A 19,851-nucleotide genomic window follows, 5' to 3' on the forward strand; every position below is an offset into this window, starting at 1 on the left:
GGAGGTTGGGTGCTCTCAGAAGGAAGGAAGCAGGAAGTGGTAGTGAGGCCTGTGCTCAGACCCGCTTGGCGGGCTGAGGGTGGTACTGCTGGGAAGGGGAGGGGCCAGCGGCTTGTGTCTCAGAAGGGAGCACGCCGCACAGGCCACAGTGCAGCTGCAGACCCAGAGGCAGGCCATGCAGGCCTCAGCCAGCAACAGCTCAGGTGAGGGGCCAGCACAACCGGGCTAGTGAAGCCGGGCACATCCAGGGCCTTGGGGGTGGAGGTGGCCGGCTCCTAGAGGGTGGTGGGGAGATGGGTAAAGAATCACTGCTGGACCCACTTCCTCCCAGACCAGAGGGATGGGATAGGAAGGCAGAAGTGAAAGTGGAGGAGCCATCTGAGTCATGGAAGGGGTCCATGCACAGAGCTCATGGCCAGGAGTCCAGGCCATTCCTAAGAAAGCTGAGGCTGAGTGGGGTGTGTGAAGGATAGATTACAGAGCTCAGCCCCCCTACACTGCTGCATCCCGGGTGCTGGCATGGGAGGCCAGGAGCAGGGCACTTCTACCTTCAGGAGGGAAAGTTCTGGGGATTTTCCTTACAGTGGTCATATGGATGGGGATAGAGCTGTGGAGGAAAATAAGCAGGGTAGGGAACTACGGGGAGCAGTCGCCAGGTTAGGGTCATCTCAGGACCCGAGACGAGGAGGAGGTGAGGGGGACTACCTCCAGGGATGCCTGGTGCATCAGCCAATGCAAAGGCCGTGAGGTAGGTTCTGCCTTAAGGAACAGCCAGAACACCATGGTTGGTGAGAGCTGGAAATGAGTGAGTTGGGGTGGGAGGAGTAGCTCCCTCAAGGCATAGTAGGAAGAGATGAGCACTGGTTTTTCTTCCAGGTAGGTAGGGAGAGAGTCTGGGAGTGTATGGCTGTGACCTGACTCTGGAGGCTGTGAGGACAGATGGATGATGAGGGTGGGAGCAGGGACAGCAAGGTGGACCAGACTCCTGATCCAGGTAGATGGTGACACTTGGGGGGACAGACTCTGACATGCGGGACCGAGTTGTAGAGGGATGTGGGGGGCTCTTGCTTCCCCGCCCCAGGCCCTGATGGCTCTGGTGGTCAATGCCAGATTGTGTGCATCCCTGGTTCTTGCCCCAGGACACGCCTAATGGACTCTGGGCTTCTAACCTTCCTTGGGCTCTGAGTCCCTCTGTACAAAGGTCCTGTGGCTGGCACCTGCCTTCCTGGGTGTGGAAAAGCACTCTGGAAACATCCCACAAGGGGCTCCTGGCACACGATAGGTAAAGGTGTCACAGCGGGAGCCACAGTGAGGGACAGGGTTGATGTGCCACACCCTCTGCTCACAGGTGACACGCAGTGCCCAGTCAACTTCTCGGAGGCTGCAGATAGCGTCCTCAGTGGCCTCCAAGATGGCTTTCTGTGGCCCATGCTGGTAGTTGAGTTTCTGGTGGCCTTGGCCGGCAACAGCCTGGCCCTGTACCGCTTCTGCAGCCGGGAGCAGCACCCCTGGCCCCCAGCTATGATCTTCTCGGCCCAGCTGGCGGTCAGCGACCTGCTCTACGCCCTGACGCTGCCCCCCCTGGCTGCCTACATCTACCCGCCCAAGCACTGGCGCTACGGGGAGGCTGCCTGCCGCCTGGAGCGCTTCCTCTTCACCTGCAACCTGCTGGGTAGCGTCATCTTCATCACCTGCATCAGCCTCAACCGCTACATGGGCATCGTCCACCCCTTCTTCACCCACAGCCAACTGCGGCCCAAGCACGCCTGGGCTGTCAGTGCCGCTGGCTGGGTGCTGGCGGTCCTGCTCGCTGCCCCCACACTCAGTTTCTCTCACCTGAGCAAGTCCCAGCGCCCAGGCCAGTGCTCTGTGGCCAACCTGGGGGCCTGTACCAAGTGCCTGGGGACAGCAGGTGACAGCCAGCTTGAGGCCTACCGGGTCTACAGCCTGGCGCTGGTAACGCTGGGCTGTGGCCTGCCGCTACTGCTCACCCTGGCAGCCTACGGCGCCCTGGGGCGGGCCGTGCAGCACAGCCACGGCATGACGGCAGCCAACAAGCTGCAGGTGACGGTGCTGGTGGCCAGCGGCGTGGCCCTCTATGCCAGTTCCTACGTGCCCTACTATATCACGGCAGTGCTCAACGTGTATGCCCGGCTGCGCTGGCTAGCCCTCTGCCCGGGTTTTACAAGTGAGGCTGCAGCTGAGAAGGCACTGGCCCAAAGGACGTACTTGGCCCACCAGGTGACACGAGGCCTTGTGCCCCTAGCCATCTGCATCCACCCGCTACTCTACATGGCTGTGGTGCCCAGCCTGGACTGCTGCCACCAATGCTGCGGGCAGGGACAGACCCCAAAGAGCACCACGTGCTCCAGCCAAGCCCTGCCCCTCAACGTCACAGCCACCCCCCAAACCTCAGGGCTCCAGTCCCACGAGCTGAGCCCGTGACCTGGCCCATCTTCAGCCCCCTCCTCATCACAAGATGCTGGAACCCGGCAGCAGAATGGAGGCAGAGAGCAGGCCCCTGGCCCCGAGCCCCCAGACAGGCCAGGAGCCCCTACTTCCTCCCCACAGAAAGGCCTCCAGTGGGACTAGGGGGCACCCATGCCAGAGCTGCAGGAGCTTCCACTCACAGCACTAACCCTGGGGAGGGCCATGGAGCAAACCCAAGATTGGGGGGACTGGGCGGGGGGGGGGGGGGGGGGGGGGAAGCTGGCCCCACCCACAACAGTGTGATTGACATCAGGGAATAAATGTAACAGCACAAGGCTAGAGACTAAAGACTTTTTATTGCCCTGAAATCCCCTGCTCCAGGAGGCTGACTTCTGTCACTGAAGGGTCCCGGGGCCAGGGGCTGAGCAGCAACAGCAGCAGCTGGCTTAATTGGTTGATGGCCTAGAAAGGGAAGCATGAGGTGGGTGAGGATGGCAAGTGGGGGAGCTCTAGACCCTTTAGGGAGTCCCAGGACCACCACTCATCTTACATACACAACATGAACTCAACGGGGAGGAGGGGGACGGGGCACGGAGCACACCAGGGGCCAGACAGGCCTTGGGGTGTGGGGCCCTCCACGAGAAGCAAAGGAGAGCCAAAGACCCACGCCCCGGGACAGCCCTGGCGAGGCCCACAGTCAGCCCAAGCATCAGCTACGATGCCACGAGGGGCGGTGGAGGGCAGAGGTCTTACTTGGCCCACTCGACGTTGAGGATGAGGTGGTCGTAGCCAAAGCCGGACACCCCGGCAATGGCACGCGCAGCGTCCTCGCGGCGGTGGAAGCTGATGAAGGCAAAGCCCTGGGGGAGGGAGTGGGGGTCAGGGACAACGCTCGGGGCACAGTTGGGAGTCAGGACCCCACCCCGCCCCACGGCCGCTGGCCCACCTTGGACTGGCCGGTGGTCTTGTCCTTTGCCAGGTAGATGCGGGAGATGGAGCCAAAGGGCCGGAAGAGCTCCTGCAGGTCGGTCTCACGAGTGTCCTCAGACAGGTTGGTGACACGGATGGTGGCATTGTCATCAGCTGGGCAGGCAAGGAGAGGCGTCAGTGAGGGGCCGGCCCCACCCATGGGATAATCATAGGGTACAAGGGGTGCCCGCCCACGCATCAGCCCGGCGCTGGGGTGCCCTCCCCGCCTCACCTCTGCGGTTGGGCTGCATGGACTCCCCACGGCGGCTGGCCCCGTCGCGCAGGCTCGGAGGCACGTACTTCCCAGTCTTGTTTTGAGTGGCCTGCACAGGCTCCAGCTCTGGGGACCAGAAGCAAGGTTAGGTCAAGCCTCCCCCGGCACAGGCCTGGCCCAGGATGTTAGCCGCTGTGGCCATGATCCAGCCCCAAGCACTCTCTCTCTCAAACCACAGGCATCCGGGGGATCTCTCAAGGGCTAAAGGTCTTAAAAGGACTAAAAAGACTTAAAGGTCACGTCCAGGAAATTGACCCACCCACATGCCCTGCCTCCTAGCAGCACAGGAAGAGTGAGAGAACACACCGTGAGAAAACGCCCAGCCTCACACACAGCAAGACAGTACACAGGGTAGCAACAGCCCCCAGGTTCCCGTCCCGGGGACAGGTGACAAGTGGCTGCGCACACGAGTCACAAGTATAGAACTCCAGTGTGTGTGTGTGCACACACACAGCAAGCTCCAGTTAGGACAGACACACTGAGAGAACAGCCTTCTCCCCTCACTACTCACGTCCTTACGCCTGCAGCCGTGCTCACTAGAGGCTCTCACAAACCCCAACGGCAAGAGACGGGTGGTGTCACCAGCAGAGCGCCCACCTGCAGTCTCTCCCACAGACCAACGTGGGCTGTGGCCACAGCCTTGCTGCTGCGTGGGAGGCAATAACCACCAACGGCGGTGGTCCTGTCCAGACCCCAGGTGAGGACCCGCGACTCCCAGAGACGCACGCAATTCCTGCGCTCCACTCCCACTCCTCCCCCCAACCACCAAGCCTGCCAGCCGTATCCCAAGGTCCTGGCACCTCCGGGGAGCTTCTCCTTCTCGCCAGTGGACAGGCCCAGCTGTTCGGCCAGCTCCTTCTGCATGGGCCCCAGCGTGTCCTTGTAGGGGCAGCGGGTGGTCCAGTGGTCGCCCTTGCAGATTCGGCAGGACACTATCTTCTGGCCCTTGAGCTTGTTCATTGGATCCTCCTCTTCCTGGCAGTTCAGATCCTGGCAGGGCAGGTGGGGGCAGTTCAGAAGGGGCAGCCGCTCCCCTGGTGCCTCCAGTAACACCCTGGCCACTGGCTCCCCCTGCCAGCCACCCCACTTACCTCTTTGCTGGTGATGAATGTCATGGATACATCATCGCTGACTGTGGTGGTAGCTACGTTGGGCCCCGGTGGGTCAAATTCTGAGTTCCCAAACTTCTTCCAGTTCTGAGCTCAAGGCAGGATGGGGGACAGGTCAGGGCAAGGACAAGCGGGACCCCCTCCATTTGCACCCTAGACTTAACAAGAGCCACCTTGAGGGTGGGTGGGTCTTGAACCCTATTCACCGCCCTCCTCAAATGCTCCTTGGAGAAGTGATGACGACAGTTTCTGTTCCCTGAGGGCATGTCAGGCCCCAGCTTCATGCCAGCTCCAGGAGTAGGGGCAGCTCTCAGCCTCATGTTACAGATGAGAGAATTGAAGCTCAGGGGTAAACAGGCCCAGAGCCAACAACCCCTGGCAGGGGCTGTGCAGGTAACAGACCAGCTCCCACTGAGTGATACTCAGGGGTGTGCAGGATCACCCAGATTTCCAGGGGCCTTGAGCTCCTTAAACAACCTGCACCTCGGCATCCTCCCCTATAAGGGACCACAATGCTCCCCCGACACCTTCCTGGAATGCTAGGGGAACTGAACGAGAAAATACTCCCCACGAAGCACCTGGGTCTAACACAGAGTATGTAGGTAACCATACAAAATGTATTTACTGCCATCACTCCTGCTGCTACGACCACCTCACAGGAGGGCTTGGCTCTGTTCCTCCCAGGCGACAAGCCAGGAGAAGTAAGAACCAACCCCTCCGATCCCACTCCTGCTGGACTTTTCAGGGCCCCCCACGGACTGCACACAGGCCTCAGTTCTGCTCCAACAAAACAGGTACACACAGGGGACTTCCCCGGTGGCCCAGTGGTTAAGACTCCGCACTCCCAATGCCCGAGGCGTGGGTTCAAGCCTTGCTCAGGGAACTAAGATCCCACATGTTGTGTGGTGCAACCAAAACATTAGAAAAAAACAAAAAAGCACTAGTCTCTGAATCATGCCCAACTTTTTGTGACCCTATGGACTGTAGCCCACCAGGCTCCTCTGTCCATGGAATTCTCTAGGCAAGAAAACTGGAGTGGGTAGTCATCCCCTTCTCCAAGGTATTGTCCCGACCCAGGGATAAACCAGCATCTCCTGCACTGCAGGCAGATTCTTTACCACTGAGCCACCAGGGAACTGTTTAACAAACAGTTAAACCCCACTTCTAAAAATGAAGGCAATGGGGAAAAGAACTCCTATTTTTACTCTGAGTCAGCCCTGGAGGAGCCCCCAAGACAGGGGGAGAAGGGTCTTACCTTCCTCCTTGCCACAGCCTTTGAGGCCTTCCGGGTCTCAATTCTGAAGGTGCGGACAATCTGTGGACAGGAGGGGAAAGGTTTGGGCGTTCTGCTCCTCAAGGTTCCTAGAGCCAGCAGATCTTCCTCATCAAGACATCCAACACATCACTCTCTCCTAGTCCAAGTGCCCCTCAAGCAAAGGGCTCCCACCTCTTCCCCAGCCTCACCTTGAACTTCTTGCCATCCTCATCTATCTTATACTCCGTCACTGTTTTGATGTTTCCATTGATGACCTCCTTGGGAGGCGGTAGTGGAGCTGGGAGAGGGGAAGAGACAAAGGAACTGAGCCCTGGGTAAGAGGGACCAGAAGGAAGGAGGCTGGGGAGAGAGACGGCTCAGGGCTGGAGTGAAGTCGGTCACTCACCTCCCGGCAGTAGCTCAGGCTCTGGACTGGTATCCCCAGTGGCCAGGGGGATCCCCTTGAGGAGCTCGCTGGTGACACATTTGTCTGTGACAGGGAGTGGAGGGAGCAGGGGTCAGCTGTGGGCGGGGGGGGGGGGGGGGGTGGGGTAGGGGTGGGCAGGGACAGGAATTCCCAAGCTGAAATCAAGGGACCTTTGGGATGATGCCTGCACCAGGAGTTGAGAAAGGCGGGACCAAGGGCAGAGGACTGGCCAGGAAGTGTCTTGGGATAGCCATCCAGGGACACGGAGCTGGCACGTAGTAACTTCCAGCAATGAGAAGCACAGGGGATCCCTGGCCTGAGGGCAGGGGAGGGCCATAGGCCTCCGGGCAATAGTATTAATACAAAGGCAGGAGCGTGGCTGTTAAAATTTCCTCCCCAGAGTAGGGAAGCGGAAGTGCTGGCATCAAGGACTTGGGCGGTGGCACGTTAGAAGATGGGCTGGCTGGTGAACATATGGAGCTGGAGATAGGCTGGCCCAGATGAGAGTGGCGCGGGGCAGGGGCTGGCCGTGAGGGGAGATGCAGGGTCTGACGGCGGTGCCAGGGTGGAGGATCAGAGCAGGCAGCAGTGACGGCCTGGGAGCGGCGGGGGGAGGCCGGGCTGCGGTGACCCGAGGCGACAAGGTAGACTCACCATCCTCTCCTTCCTCTTCCACCTGGTCCGCCCAACTGGGCTTCGAACTGCGGGGACAAGTTTGTCAAAAGGAGGGATGAGTGAGGCGAGGCACGGCTCCCGCGGCCTCGACGCACCTAGGCTCCATATTAACTTCTAGGACCGCCCCCCACACCTAGTCTGCCTCCCAAACCCCCTCCACGGCCCCAGACTCACTCAAAGTCTCCGGTCGGCATTACAAAATCCCCACGCAGCCCAAGCCTGGGCCAAAGACCGGAAGTAAGAGGTGACAGAGACTTCCGGTTCCGCTGCCTAGAGCAGTACGGCTGCTCCACAGCGCCCCCTACGGACGGAGGTAGAGGTGCCGGCTGTGTGAGAGGCTGGGCCCTGTTATCTTCCTATTAATAGCTGAATAGAGGCTCGGCTCATTTACCTTAAAATCTTGTTTATTTATTTATTTGGCTGCGCTGGGTCTTAGTTGCGGCATGTGGGATCTAGTTCCTGGACCAGGAGCGCCTGCATTGGGATCACTGAGTCTTAACCACCGGACCTTTTCATTTACCTTTTTTAAAAAATTAAAAATAATGACAATAAGCTCAATTATATAGTTCTTACTGTTTGCAGGAACTGTGAGGAGGAAATTATCGTTTCCATTTTTCAGCTGAAGAAACCAAAACTGGTCTTCCTTGTCTGGAAAGAACTTTCCTGATTCAAATGACCAAGATATCAAGTCACCCCCTTACTATTCTCCCTCTTTGAGTAACTTTTTTCTTTCTTTCCCCTCCGAACGGTAAAGATTGCAGGATCTTAATTCCCTAACCAGGTATCAGACCTGGGCCCTGCAGTGGAAGTGCAGAGTTTTAACCACTGGACCACCAGGGAATTCCTAGTAACATTCTTGGCTCCCTGATATAATCTTTTCCATTTTCTTTAATTTATTGCTTATTGTCCAGCTTTCCCTCTACTGCATGCATTCTCAGTGGGAGTGATATGACTCCCAAGGGGACCAAAATTAATTGTTCTGTGGCAAAAAAACAAAAAAACCAACTTGGAGATGACAATGACTTGTGGCCCTCCAAAGCCAACCCTCCCAGACAAAATCTTATTACTAAACATTTAATTTCTATTAGGGAGAAATTAAATGTAATTAGATTAACATTGATTTAAATTGAAGATAATTCCATTTTTCTCTTTTAGAGGGACGATAATGAAAAAAATGGTAAAAACTGCTGTAGACTGCTGCAGAAAGATATTTGCCTGCTTCGTTCACTTCTGGGTCCCCAGCACCCTCAGAGTGTCTACACTTGATAAGTGCTCAATTTGTGGGTATTTGGAACCGATAGGAACCAGATTATAAAGGACTTTAAAAACTAGACTAAAGATCGTAGTCTCTTTTATATATATATATATATAAGGTTTTAAAAATATTTATTTTTATTTATTTGGCTGCATAGAGTCTTAGCTGTGGCACGTGGGAACTAGTTCCCTGACCAGGGATCAAACCCAGCCCCCCTGTATCTTGGGCACAGAGTTTTAGCCACTGGACCACCATGGAATTCCCAGCATAGGCTCTCTATCCTGCAGGATGTGGGGTGTGGGTGAGGCACTGACATGTTCTGAATGGTCACCCAATGTGACCAGATTTTCTTGTGAGAAAGATTATTCTAGAAGCCTGTAGAGGATAGGGTGGAAAGGAATAAATTAGCAGGAGACCAGGAAGGAGGCTGGGAAAATAAGTAAATAAAGAGAGTGGTTGGGAGTTCCTGGTGGTCCAGAGGGCAGCAGACGATGAGATGGTTAGATAGCATCACTGACTCAGTAGACATGACTTTGAGCAAACTCTGAGAGATAATGAAGGACAGGGAAGCTTGGCGTGCTGCAGTCCATGGGGTTACAAAGAGTCGGCCAAGACTTAGCAACTGAACAACAGTAACAATCAGTGGTTAGGACTTCAGACTTCTATTGTAGGGGTCACGGGTTCAACTCCTGGTCAGGAAACTAGGACTGCAAGCTGTGAGGCACCACCAAAAAAAAAAAAAGAGGGCAGTCTGACAACAGATGAATCTATTATAAAGTTTGTACAAAGGGTCAAGAAACATTTGTGCAAACTCACTAAAGTTTACTTCAAGAAATGCAAAATCCAAACAATGAAAGTTGCAGTTGGGCAAAACTGTAAAAATTTGATATTACTCAGTGGTAGCAAAGATACAGAGAAAAAGACACTCCTGTACTTTGTTAGTGAGATTATGCAAACTCTTCAGATGGCATACTGATGATATCTACTAAAACTTAAGTACACATACGTGTTTTCCTTTGAATCAGTTGACAATTCAACCTGTGAGAAAAACCTGGGAATGTATGTAAAGATGTGAGAACAAGCTATCCGAACAGTACTGTTCATGACAGCAAAAACTGGAAATTCCTATCTGTCCCTTAACAGTGGCTGGTTAAATAGATTAAGACGTGTTATGCTGCTGGGACTTCCCCGGTGCTCCAGTGGCTACGACTCAGAGCTCCCGATGCAGGGGGCCTGGGTTTGATCCCTGGTCAGGGAAGATCTGGCATGCTGCAACTAAGACCTGGTGTAGCCAAATAAATAAATATTAAAAGAAAAAAAGACATGCTATGCTGTAATCTATTAAATGCTATTCAGTCCTTAAGGAAGTAGATCTACTTGAGTTCATGTTAAAAATACATCCAAGAAAAGAACATGAAGCAAGGTATAAAATGGCATATGCTATAGGAACCAATTTTTGTATATCTTTAATAATAGATAGATATGTAGATACATTCAAGCTATTTTAGGAACAGAATTATCAAACTATTGCTGAGAGAATGCTTTGAGAGGAAGCCATCGGGAAAGAGAAGGTTATTTTTTAAATGCTGTTTTAGTTAAAATTTTTACCATCTGATTTTTTTTTGGTTTAAATGTAAACATATACATAAACTATAAAATTATATTTTTCATGTTAATATATAGCACACACCCTATGTTACATATGCGAGATGTAATGTATATACAATATGTTTTTTAAATCTCTTCTTTTTTTGTATTTCCTTACTTGGCTGCAGCCTGTCTTAGTTGCATGTGGGATCTTTAGTTGCAGCATGCACTCTTAGTTGCCGCTTGTGGGGTCTGGTTCCCTGACCAGGGATCGAACCGGCCCCGTCCCCCACCCCCTGCATTGGTAACTTGAAGTCTTAGCCATGGACCATCAGGGAAGTCCTTTTAACATGTTTTTCATATTCACAAATTTGCATGTCCTCTTCTAGAAGGGGCCTAAGGAAATATACATCCAAGTGCCCTAAACTGGCTATAAGAAGGCGCCCAGTGCAATGTGGTTTGAAGGGTTGGAACTGAAAACAGCACAACTGTCATGACTAAGGGATTAGCTAAATATTGCCCAACGAGCTTCACCCCTGTTAGAGAAAACTGTGCCCATTTCTGGCTACCCAGAAGGACCTTAACCACTAAACACTGATGCTTCTGGGTGTTTCGATTTGGCCTCATCTTTATAGGCATAGTTTGTTTCATTGCACTTGATAGATTTCCTACCAATTGAAGGTTGGTGGGAACCCTGCATGGTCAGATGATGTTTATTTAGCATTTTTAGCAGTAAAGTATTCGGAGAAGGCAATGGCACCCCACTCCAGTACTCTTGCCTGGAAAATCCCATGGATGGAGGAGCCTGGTAGGCTGTAGTCCATGGGCTCGCACAGAGTCGGACACGACTGAAGGGACTTAGCAGCAGCAGCAGCAGTAAAGTATTATTAAATTAAAAGTTTTTTTTTTTTCTAGACATAATACTATTGTGCACTTTAAATAGACTACATAGGGCTTCCCAGGTGTCGCTTGTGGTAAAGAATCCAACTGCCAATGCAGGAGATGTAAGAGCTGTGGGTTTGATCCCTGAGTCAGGAAGATTCCCTGGAGAAGAAAACGGCAACCCGCTCCAGTATTCTTGCCTGTAGGATGCCCTGGACAGAGGAGCCTAGTGGGCTACAGTCCCACTGGGGTCACAAAGAGCTGGACGCCACTGAGCACATACACACGTATACACATAGTGTAAACATGACTTTAAAAAATTATTTTACTTTGGGCTGCACTGGGTCTTCATTACTGTGAGGGCTTTCTCTAGTTGCGGCCAAAGGGGTTTCTCCTGTGGTGGCTCCCCCTGTTGCACAGCAGGGTCTTTGGAGCACAGGCTCAGTAGTGGTGGCTCACAGGCTTAGTTGCCTCACGGCATGTGGAATCTTCTTGGACCAGGGATTGAACCCCTGTTCTCTGCACTGGCAGTCTTCCCTTGTGGCTCAGCTGGTAAAGAATCCGTCTGCAGTGTGGGAGACCTGGGTTCAGTCCCTGGGTTGGGAAGATCCCCTGGAGAAGGGAAAGGCTACCCAGTCCAGTATTCTGGCCTGGAGAACTCCATGGACTGTATTGGAGTCTCAAAGAGTCAGACATGAGTGAGTGACTTTCACTTCACTTCCCTGCACTGGCAGGCAGACCCTTAACCACTGGACCACCAGGAAGTCCAAACATGACTCTTATTTATTTTTAAAATGTATTTCTTTTTGACTGTGTTGGGTCTTTGTTGCTGCTTGGGCTTTTCTCTAGTTGTGGACAGCAGGGATTACTCCCTAGTTGCAGTGCCCAAGCTTCTTATTGCAGCGGCTTCTCCTGTTTCGGAGTGCAAGCTCTAGGGCTCCATGGCTTCAGCAGTTGCGGCCCCCAGGCTCTAGGGCACAAACTTAATTGTTGCGGCACATGGGCTTAGTTGCTCTGCAGCATGTGGGATCTTCCTGGATCAGGGATTGAATCCGTGTCTCCTGCACTGGCAGGCAGATTCTTTACCACTAAGCCATCAAGGAATCCCCCAAACATGACTTTTATATGCCCTAGAAAACAAACAAAAAAAAATTGTGACTCATATTTTCTTTATCGATTAATTTCGGTATTTGCTTTACTGCAGTGGTTTACAACTAGACCTGCAACATCTCTGAGGTTTGCTTGTACTTCCATCGCAGTATTCTTTCTGTATGGAATACAATTTTCTTTTTAGTTCTCTATTTATTTATGTGGTGGCTACACCACACATCATATGAGACTTTAGTTCCCTGATTAAGAATCAAACCTGCACCCGCTTCAGTGGAAGCACAGAGTTTTAACCACTGGACTGCCAGGGCAATCCCTGGAAAACTTTTTCTTAAACATTGAACATGTATTTTTTTTTCAAATCAGGTATTTTCTAAGGGATAAAAAAGGGGGCCAAGGGAAGCATAGGACAGTGGGGAGAAGCCTGAGTCCAAGGCTGGATGGAAAAGAAGTCCCTGAGCCATTCTTGTGGTCCTTTATCACCACACCAACATTCTGTCCACATCCAGAGACTCCACAGGACAGCAGCCAAGATAAGAGCAGGACTCCCCTGGTGGTCCAGTGGGAAAGAATCTGCCTGCCAATGCAAGGGACAGGGGTTTGATCCCTGGTCTGGGAAGATCCCACATGCCATGGAACACTAAACTCCTGTGCTCCTACTGAGCCTGCGCACCTGGAGCTTGGGAGCCGCAACTGCTGAAGCCCTCACATGCCTGGAGCCTGTGCCCCACGAGAGAAGCCACTGCAGTGAGGAGCCCCCTGCTCACAACTAGAGAAAAGCCCGAACACAGCAGTGAAGACCCAGTGCAGCCCAAAATAAAAATAATTAAAAAAAAAAAAAAGACAAGAGTGGAAGGAACTCTACAGAGGGCGTCAGGAGGGGAGTGTGGACACTCAGGGTGTGGCACTGCTCAGAAATTTGGCAGCAGTTTCAAGGGACTCACTGGTGCTCATAGGTGGGATTCCACTTCTTGGTATTCTTCAAAAGCACCAGAAACACACATCCACAAAAGGTCACATATTAGGACATGCACATGAACATTCACAGCAGACTTATTCACAATGGCCCAAATTGGGAATCATTTGAATTTGTTTCTGCCATAACAAAATACCAGACTGAACAGCTCATAAACAATGAACATTTATTTTCTCACAGTTCTGGAGGCTGGGAGTCTGAGATCAAAATGTCCTCTGAGTCCTATCTCCCTGGCTTGTGGATGGCTGTCTTCTCCCTGTGTCTTCACATGGTCCTTATAAGGACACCAGGCCTGTTGGCTTAGGGCCCACCCTAATGACCTCATTTTATTTATCTTTAAAACATTTTTTTAAGATTCTATCCTCAAATATATTCACATTCTGAGGTACTGGGGTTATTCAACATATGAATTTTGTGGGAGACACAATGCAGGTCATAACAGAATTCAAAACTCCATCAGCAGAGGCATGCACAAACTGTTGCATCTCTACAATGGAGTACCATGTAGCAATAAAGGGAAGCAAATGACTGACAGTGACACGGATGCACGTCTCAGACACAAATGAAGAGACACCATAGGATTCCACTGGTGTGAAATTCTCTAACAGGCGAAACTAACCCATAGTAACAAATCATCTGTGATCATCTCTTAATGGAGATGGAACCAGCTTGCAGTGCCAGGCAGGTGAAGGGAATTTTCTGCATCTTGATCTGGGCAGTTGATGACATAGGCAAATATACAAGTAGAAAGTCCAGCTATCCTTGGAAAAAAAAAAAGAGCCAGATCTTTAGAAAAAAGTCCAGCTGCACATACATGTGTGCATTTTAATAATAAAATCTGGAAAGGAACAAATTAAGGATCAGAGTCAGAGTCAGACCATCCCAATTCATTGTTTTTTTAAAAAAAATTATGTATTTGGCCAAGTGGAATTTTCTATCTTTGTCATGGCATGTGGGATCTCGATTTGTAGCATGCAGGATCTAGTTCCCTGACCAGGGATCAAACCCGAGCCCCCTGCATTGGGAGCATGGAGTCTTAGGTACTGGGCCACCAGAGAAGTCCCCATGTTCTCTGCTTTATTTTGATTGTAGTATTTCTTGCTTTTCAAAATCCCCTCATTCTTTGTGGAGTTTGTCTGCTCACTTTGTTCTTGAGACAGCTGGGGATGATGCTGGTCTGTGTGATTGCTGCATGCTTGCCCAGCACTGGAACCAGTGCTGGAATAGTCAGTGGTAGATCAGTGGTTGTGTGATTGTTTGTGTTAGTTTTCAATTAGTAGTTGCAAATGATTGCATGTCAGTGTGGACACATTACATATGTGCGTGATCGTTGTCACTGTGGCGATGATGGGGTGTTAGAAAAGCTTCCTTGTGACACAAAAAGGGGAAACAAGTACTGACCATTCGTTTTGGCCATTGTGGGATTCAGTGTCATCTTTTTTTCTATAGCTTGCTTTTGTTTGAAAATTGCAAACGTGCTTGAGAAAAACAGGTTGCCAATAGATACGCGTAGAATAGATGAACCTAATGTTTTTTAAAGATGCAGAAAATAACTGAGTTTAGGAACATGTGGTAACGGTGGAAAAACCTAGACAGGAAGGAAACACAGCAACACTTTCATCATGGTTGTGTCTGAGGAAGTAGCAGGCGGGAAAGACAGAGAGTCTTCATCTGTGCTTTGAATAAGCATTTCATTAAAAACAAAACAATCTGGACTTCCCCAGCGGTCCAGTGGTTAAGACTCCATCTTTCAATGCAGGGGATGTGGGTTCAACCCCTGATCAGGGAATTAGGATCCCACATGCCGTGGGGTGAAGTCAAAAAATAAAAAAACAAAAACACAACTTGGCTGTTGTGGAAAACAGTATGATGGGTCCTCAAAAATGTAGAAATAGAATGACTACAGAATAGAAATATGACCCAGCATTTCCGGGTATATACAGAAAGGAACTGAAAGTATGGCCTTGAACAGATGTTTGTACATCCACATTCATAGCAGCATGATTCACACTAGCCTGAAGGTGGAAGCAACCCTAGTGTCCATTGATGGATGAATGAATGAACAAAATGTGGTCCATCCATACAGTGGAATATTATTCAGTTTTAAAAGGAAGGAGCTTCTGGGAATTCCCTGGTGGTCCAGTGGTTAGGACTCTGGGCTCTCACTGCTGAGGGCCCAGGTTTATTCAGTCCCTGGTCAGGAAACTAAAATTCTGCAAGCTGTCATGTGCATACACCCGGAGAGAAACATAACTCAAAAAGATACATGCACCACAATGTTCAATGCAACACTATTTACAACAGTCAGGACATGGAAGAAACCTAAATGTCCATCAACAGAGGAATAAAGAAGATGTGGTACATGTATGCAATGGAATATTACTCAGCCATAAAAGGAATGAAATAGTGCTATTTGCAGAGATGTGGATGGACCTAGACTGTCATACAGGGTGAAGTCAGAAAGAGAAAAATAAATATTGTACATAATGCTTCTATGTGGAATCTAGAAAAATGGTAGATGAATTTATTTGTTGAGCAGAAATAGAGATACAGATATAGAGGATAACTTACGGATAGCAAGGGGAGAAGAGGGTGGGATGAAATGGGAGACTGGAATTGACATATATACATTACTGTGTATAACAGATAACTAATGACAGCCTACTATACAGCACAGGGAACTATTCAATGTTCTGTGGTGACCTAAGGGCCTCCCAGGAGGTGCTACTGGTAAAGAGCCCATCTACCAATGCAGGAGACATAAGAGACGGGGGTTTGACCCCTGGGTTGGGAAGATCTCCTGGAGACGGGATAAGCCACCTGCCCACTTGAGTTTTCTTGGGCTTCCCTGGTGTCTCAGATGATAAAGAATCTGCCTGCAATTCAGGAGACCTGGGTTCAATCCCTTGTTTGGGAAGATCCCATGGAGAAGGGAACCCACTCCACTATTCTGGCCTGGAGAATCCCATGGACAGAGGAGCCTGGCAGGTGAGAGTCCACGGGGTGGCAAAGAGTTGGACACAACTAAGCAACTTTCACAATACTACAATAAAAATTAAAATTTAAGAAAAGATTCTGCAAGCCACAGGGCATGGCCAAAAAACCAAAACAAACAGAAGACGTGAGGTGTAGTTGATTTACAGTATTGTTAATTTCTATTGTACAGTAAACTGAGTCAATTATACATGTATATATTCTTTTTCATATTCTTTTCCACTGTGGTTTATCACAGGCTTTTGAATATAGTTCCCTGTGCTACATAGTAGGACCTTGTTTATCCATCCTATATATGATCATTTGCATCTGCTGACCCCAGACTCCCAATCCATCCTTCCCCCAGCCTTCAGAATTGGTGTTTAATGGGGACAGAGTTTCAGTTTCACAAGATGAAGAGAGTTCTAGAGATGGATGGTACTGATGTAATTGCAGTGTGAAATTACTTAGTGCCGTTGAACTGCACACTTAAAAATGGTTAAGGTGGAAAATTACATCATATGTATTTCACAATTTTAAAAAATTAAAATGAACATGTACGCACACACACACCATAAACCTGAAACCAGTAAAAACCACAGCGAGACACTACTAGGATGGCATTTATGAAACAAAAAGTAACAAGTGTGGGCAAAGATGTAAAGAGATTTGAACATCTGTGTGTTGCTAGCACAAATGTAAAATGGTACAGTTGCTATAAAAAAGTTTTTGCTGGTTCCTCAACAAGTTAAACATAGAAGTAGCCTGTGATCCAACAATTCTGTTCCAAGGTATATACTCCAGAGACTTGAAAGCGGGACCTCAGAGAGATACTTGTACATCAGCGTTTACTCCAGCATTATTCACAATAGCCAGAAGGTGGAAGCAGTGCAAATGTCCATTGACAGACTGATGGACAAAACGTGTATACATACGAGGGAATGTCATTCACCCTTAAAAAGGAAGTTCTGACCAGCGCTATAACACGGATGAACCCAGAGAGAGTTCTGCTGAGTGAAAGAAGTCAGATGCAGAAGGCTAACTATGATCCCATTTCTATGAGATGCCTAGAATGGGGAAACTCAGAAAGTATAGGGTAGAGGTTACCAGGGGCTGGGCGGGGGGAGATGGGAATGAGGGGTTGTTATTTAGTGGCTATGAAGATTGTTTGGGATGATAAAAATGTTCTGGAAATACAGTGGTGATGGTCCTACAACAGAGTGATTGTATTGGATGCCATTGAACTGTACACAAACACAGAAAAAGGCTTAAAATCCCTCAAGTCTGTCATGAGCTTTGACAGAATTAAATTATCAGTCGTTAAGTCATTTCCGACTGTGACCCCATGGATTGCAGCACACCAGGCTTCCCTGTCCTTCATTGTCTCCCGGAGCTTGCTCAAACACATGTCCATTGAGTCAGTGATGCCATCCAACCATCTCATCCTCTGTCGTCCCCTTTTCCTCCTGCCTTCAATCTGTCCCACCATCAGGGTTTTTTCTAATGAGGTGGGCTCTTCACATCAAGTGGCCAAAGTATTGGAGCTTCAGCTTCAGCATCAATCCTTCCAATACATACTCAGGGTTGATTTCCTTTAGGATTGACTGGTTTGATCTCCTTGCAGTCCCAGGTCTGCAAGTCTCCAGTCTTCTCCAGAACGACAGTTCGAAAGCATCAATTCTTTGGCGCTCAGCCTTCTTTATGGTCCAACTCTCACAGCTCTATGACTACTGGAAAAAACCACAGCTTTGACTAGACGGACCTTGTGACACAATGGAAGAGTCTATCCAAGGATGCTCAGCATGGTGCTGTTTACAACAGCAGGAAGATGAGACATTTACTTACTTACTATGTGGTAGATTAGTTGTTAAGTCGTGAAGTCGTGTCCGACTCTTGCAACCCCATGGACTGTAGTCTACCAGGCTCTTCTGTCCATGGGGATTCTCCACGCAAGAACACCAGAGTGGGTTGCTATTTCCTTCTTGAGGGGATCTTCCTCACCCAGGGGTCAAACCTGAGCCTCCTGCATTGGCAGGCAGATTCTTTACTGACTGAGCCACCAGGGAAGCCAGACTACTTATGAAGGAGCTGAATGGATCTTACATTTGAACGCTCTCTAGTCCTTTAGTCTTGTGATTAAGGCACCTGTGACTTGCATGGCATGTTCCAGTAGAGGCGCCACCGAGTACCCTCCTGAATACATAGAGGTGGGGCACGTGCTACTTGACATCTTAACAGTGGCCCTCTGGGGTTTGTGCTGGTGAGTGACACTTGTTTGTCTGCTTCTGCTTCATTGTCATTTTATACAGGTCTTTCCCAAAGATGAGTCAAAGAAAAGGTTTGTTCCTCTTAGAATTCAGTCAGGCTGAAAACATGGAAAGTCCACCTAACAGATTCTTAAGTAAATACAGGGTCTGTCTGGGGGTGGCAGGCCAGGGCTCCAACTGATGATTCTCTTCTTGTGCCACCATCTGTTGTGTGGGGCTTCTGGCCTCGTGGTCACAAGACAGTCACTACACTGCCAGGCATCACAGCCCACTCCAGACCAAAGAGATAACAAGGCCACGAGGAAGGCCAACTAAGGCTTCCTGGGGACTTCCCCAGTGGTCCAGTGGTTAAGACTCCATGCTCCCAATGCAGGTTCGATTCGTGGTTGGTGAATTAAGACCCTGCATGCTTCACAGTGTAGCCAAAAAATAAATAAATAAAAGGCTTTCCTAAAAACACCACCAGCAAGTTCTACTTGCATGTTATTGGCCAGCACCGAGTCACAATCTCTACCCCAAATACACATAGAGTGATCTAACTTCAGACCAACACCTCTGTGGGGTCACACTTGGCACTAAGGACCCCACTCTCATCCTGCCTCAGTGGAGAGGCAGCCAGAAGTCCCTCGTAAATTGTGAGTCGCCACCCAGGGTGATTTATAGGAGAGATTTATTTGAAGAAATATTACAACATATAAAAACTACATAAAGTCTTAATTTCCACTTCATACAGTGGTAAATTTTATATAATGCGTAATAAAAAACTTTTAAAATCCAGAATGGACAAAGTACTGCACAGTTTGATCACTAAGTCAAATTAGCCGATAGGCAAATCTCACTGAAGAGCTTCATGTCAGCCAAGGCCACAAACACCGCATACGACACATCTGAACTGACTGATTGACATGTGAAAAATACAACAATATCAGTGCACGTTGGGGATCTCTGGTGGCAGAAACATGGGTGATAGGAGGAGAGAACTAGTCCTTGGCAGCCTCCTCCTTGATTTTAGCTGAAGGGAAATAAAAGGGAGAGTCACTGCAGGGAACGTATGCTACAGTAAGCAACAGACAAGTACGACAGGTACATCAATCAGGAGCTATGTTAATACCCAGGTGTCGATGTTAAAGGATGACCAGGTAAGAACCTGTGGCAGCTCTGTATCAACATTCAGAGAGACTGAGCACTACTCAGGTGTCCCCTAAAGGCTTCTAAGACTGCCTGGGTTAGCGTCCACGGTGGGCCCAGCCGAGCCAGACTCTGCCACAGGACAGAACCGGGCCCCAGTGCCTGTCCACTTACCCACCCGCCTGCCTGCTCAGTCTCACAGCAACCCTGAGAGAGACGCGAGGCCACTGGGTGGGTCGCCCCAGAACATCACACCCTTGCCGAGTCCGCCCCCACCATACCTGAGGCGCTCTCGCGCGCTTTGGCCAACATGCAGCGCTTGATCTCCAAGCCGATGGCTTTGGCCAGTGGCGGCGGCACAGCATTACCCACCTGCAGGAGGGAAGGAGGGCGACACCTGGTTTGGCATGGCTGGAGTCAGCACCAGCCTCCACTCAGACCCGGGCACTGGGTCCCTGGCCTCAGGCTCACAGAGGCCTACAAAGCCCTTCCACTGCACCCTCTTCCCACCCCAAACGCTGATGGGTCAAGAATCAG

At 50.0% G+C, this 19,851-nt stretch overlaps 3 protein-coding genes across 15 annotated transcripts in view; 1 reads left to right on the forward strand and 2 right to left on the reverse strand.

The window, feature by feature from the left end:
• The first annotated feature begins 37 nt into the window (after positions 1–37).
• On the forward strand, positions 38–2,575 carry P2RY11 (purinergic receptor P2Y11). The gene is made up of 2 exons (XM_086409233.1): positions 38–203; positions 1,349–2,575. The coding sequence occupies exons 1-2, from the start codon at positions 176–178 to the stop codon at positions 2,443–2,445; spliced, it is 1,125 nt and encodes a 374-aa protein (XP_086265359.1). The 5' UTR covers positions 38–175; the 3' UTR covers positions 2,446–2,575.
• Positions 2,576–2,767: 192 nt separating this feature from the next.
• EIF3G (eukaryotic translation initiation factor 3 subunit G) lies at positions 2,768–7,365 on the reverse strand. The gene is made up of 11 exons (XM_086409235.1): positions 7,314–7,365; positions 7,119–7,165; positions 6,444–6,527; positions 6,247–6,335; positions 6,038–6,097; positions 4,765–4,869; positions 4,474–4,663; positions 3,632–3,739; positions 3,377–3,513; positions 3,184–3,290; positions 2,768–2,892 (listed from the first exon to the last, which is right to left on the reverse strand). Exons 1-11 carry the CDS (start codon positions 7,331–7,333, stop codon positions 2,877–2,879), a joined length of 963 nt encoding a protein of 320 aa, XP_086265361.1. The 5' UTR covers positions 7,334–7,365; the 3' UTR covers positions 2,768–2,876.
• A 3,799-nt stretch (positions 7,366–11,164) lies between these two features.
• Positions 11,165–19,851, reverse strand: part of DNMT1 (DNA methyltransferase 1) — a 62,348-nt gene continuing 53,661 nt past the window's right edge. For 9 of the 13 annotated variants that reach the window (XM_086409218.1, XM_086409223.1, XM_086409215.1 and 6 more), the window contains 2 exons: positions 19,596–19,686; positions 11,165–11,993 (listed from right to left, as the gene is read on the reverse strand). In XM_086409218.1, the coding sequence (XP_086265344.1) occupies positions 11,869–11,993; positions 19,596–19,686 (216 nt within the window). In that variant the 3' untranslated portion in view covers positions 11,165–11,868. Of the gene's footprint in view, positions 11,994–18,839; positions 19,225–19,595; positions 19,687–19,851 lie in introns of those variants that run through there. The other 4 variants (XM_086409217.1, XM_086409216.1, XM_086409222.1 and 1 more) reach the window with 2 other exon arrangements.

Source organism: Bos grunniens, chromosome 7, assembly GCF_055505025.1.
Source record: "Bos grunniens cultivar Pamir isolate PY7600 chromosome 7, Bosgru_T2T1.0, whole genome shotgun sequence".
In the NCBI taxonomy this organism is placed as follows: domain Eukaryota; kingdom Metazoa; phylum Chordata; class Mammalia; order Artiodactyla; family Bovidae; genus Bos; species Bos grunniens.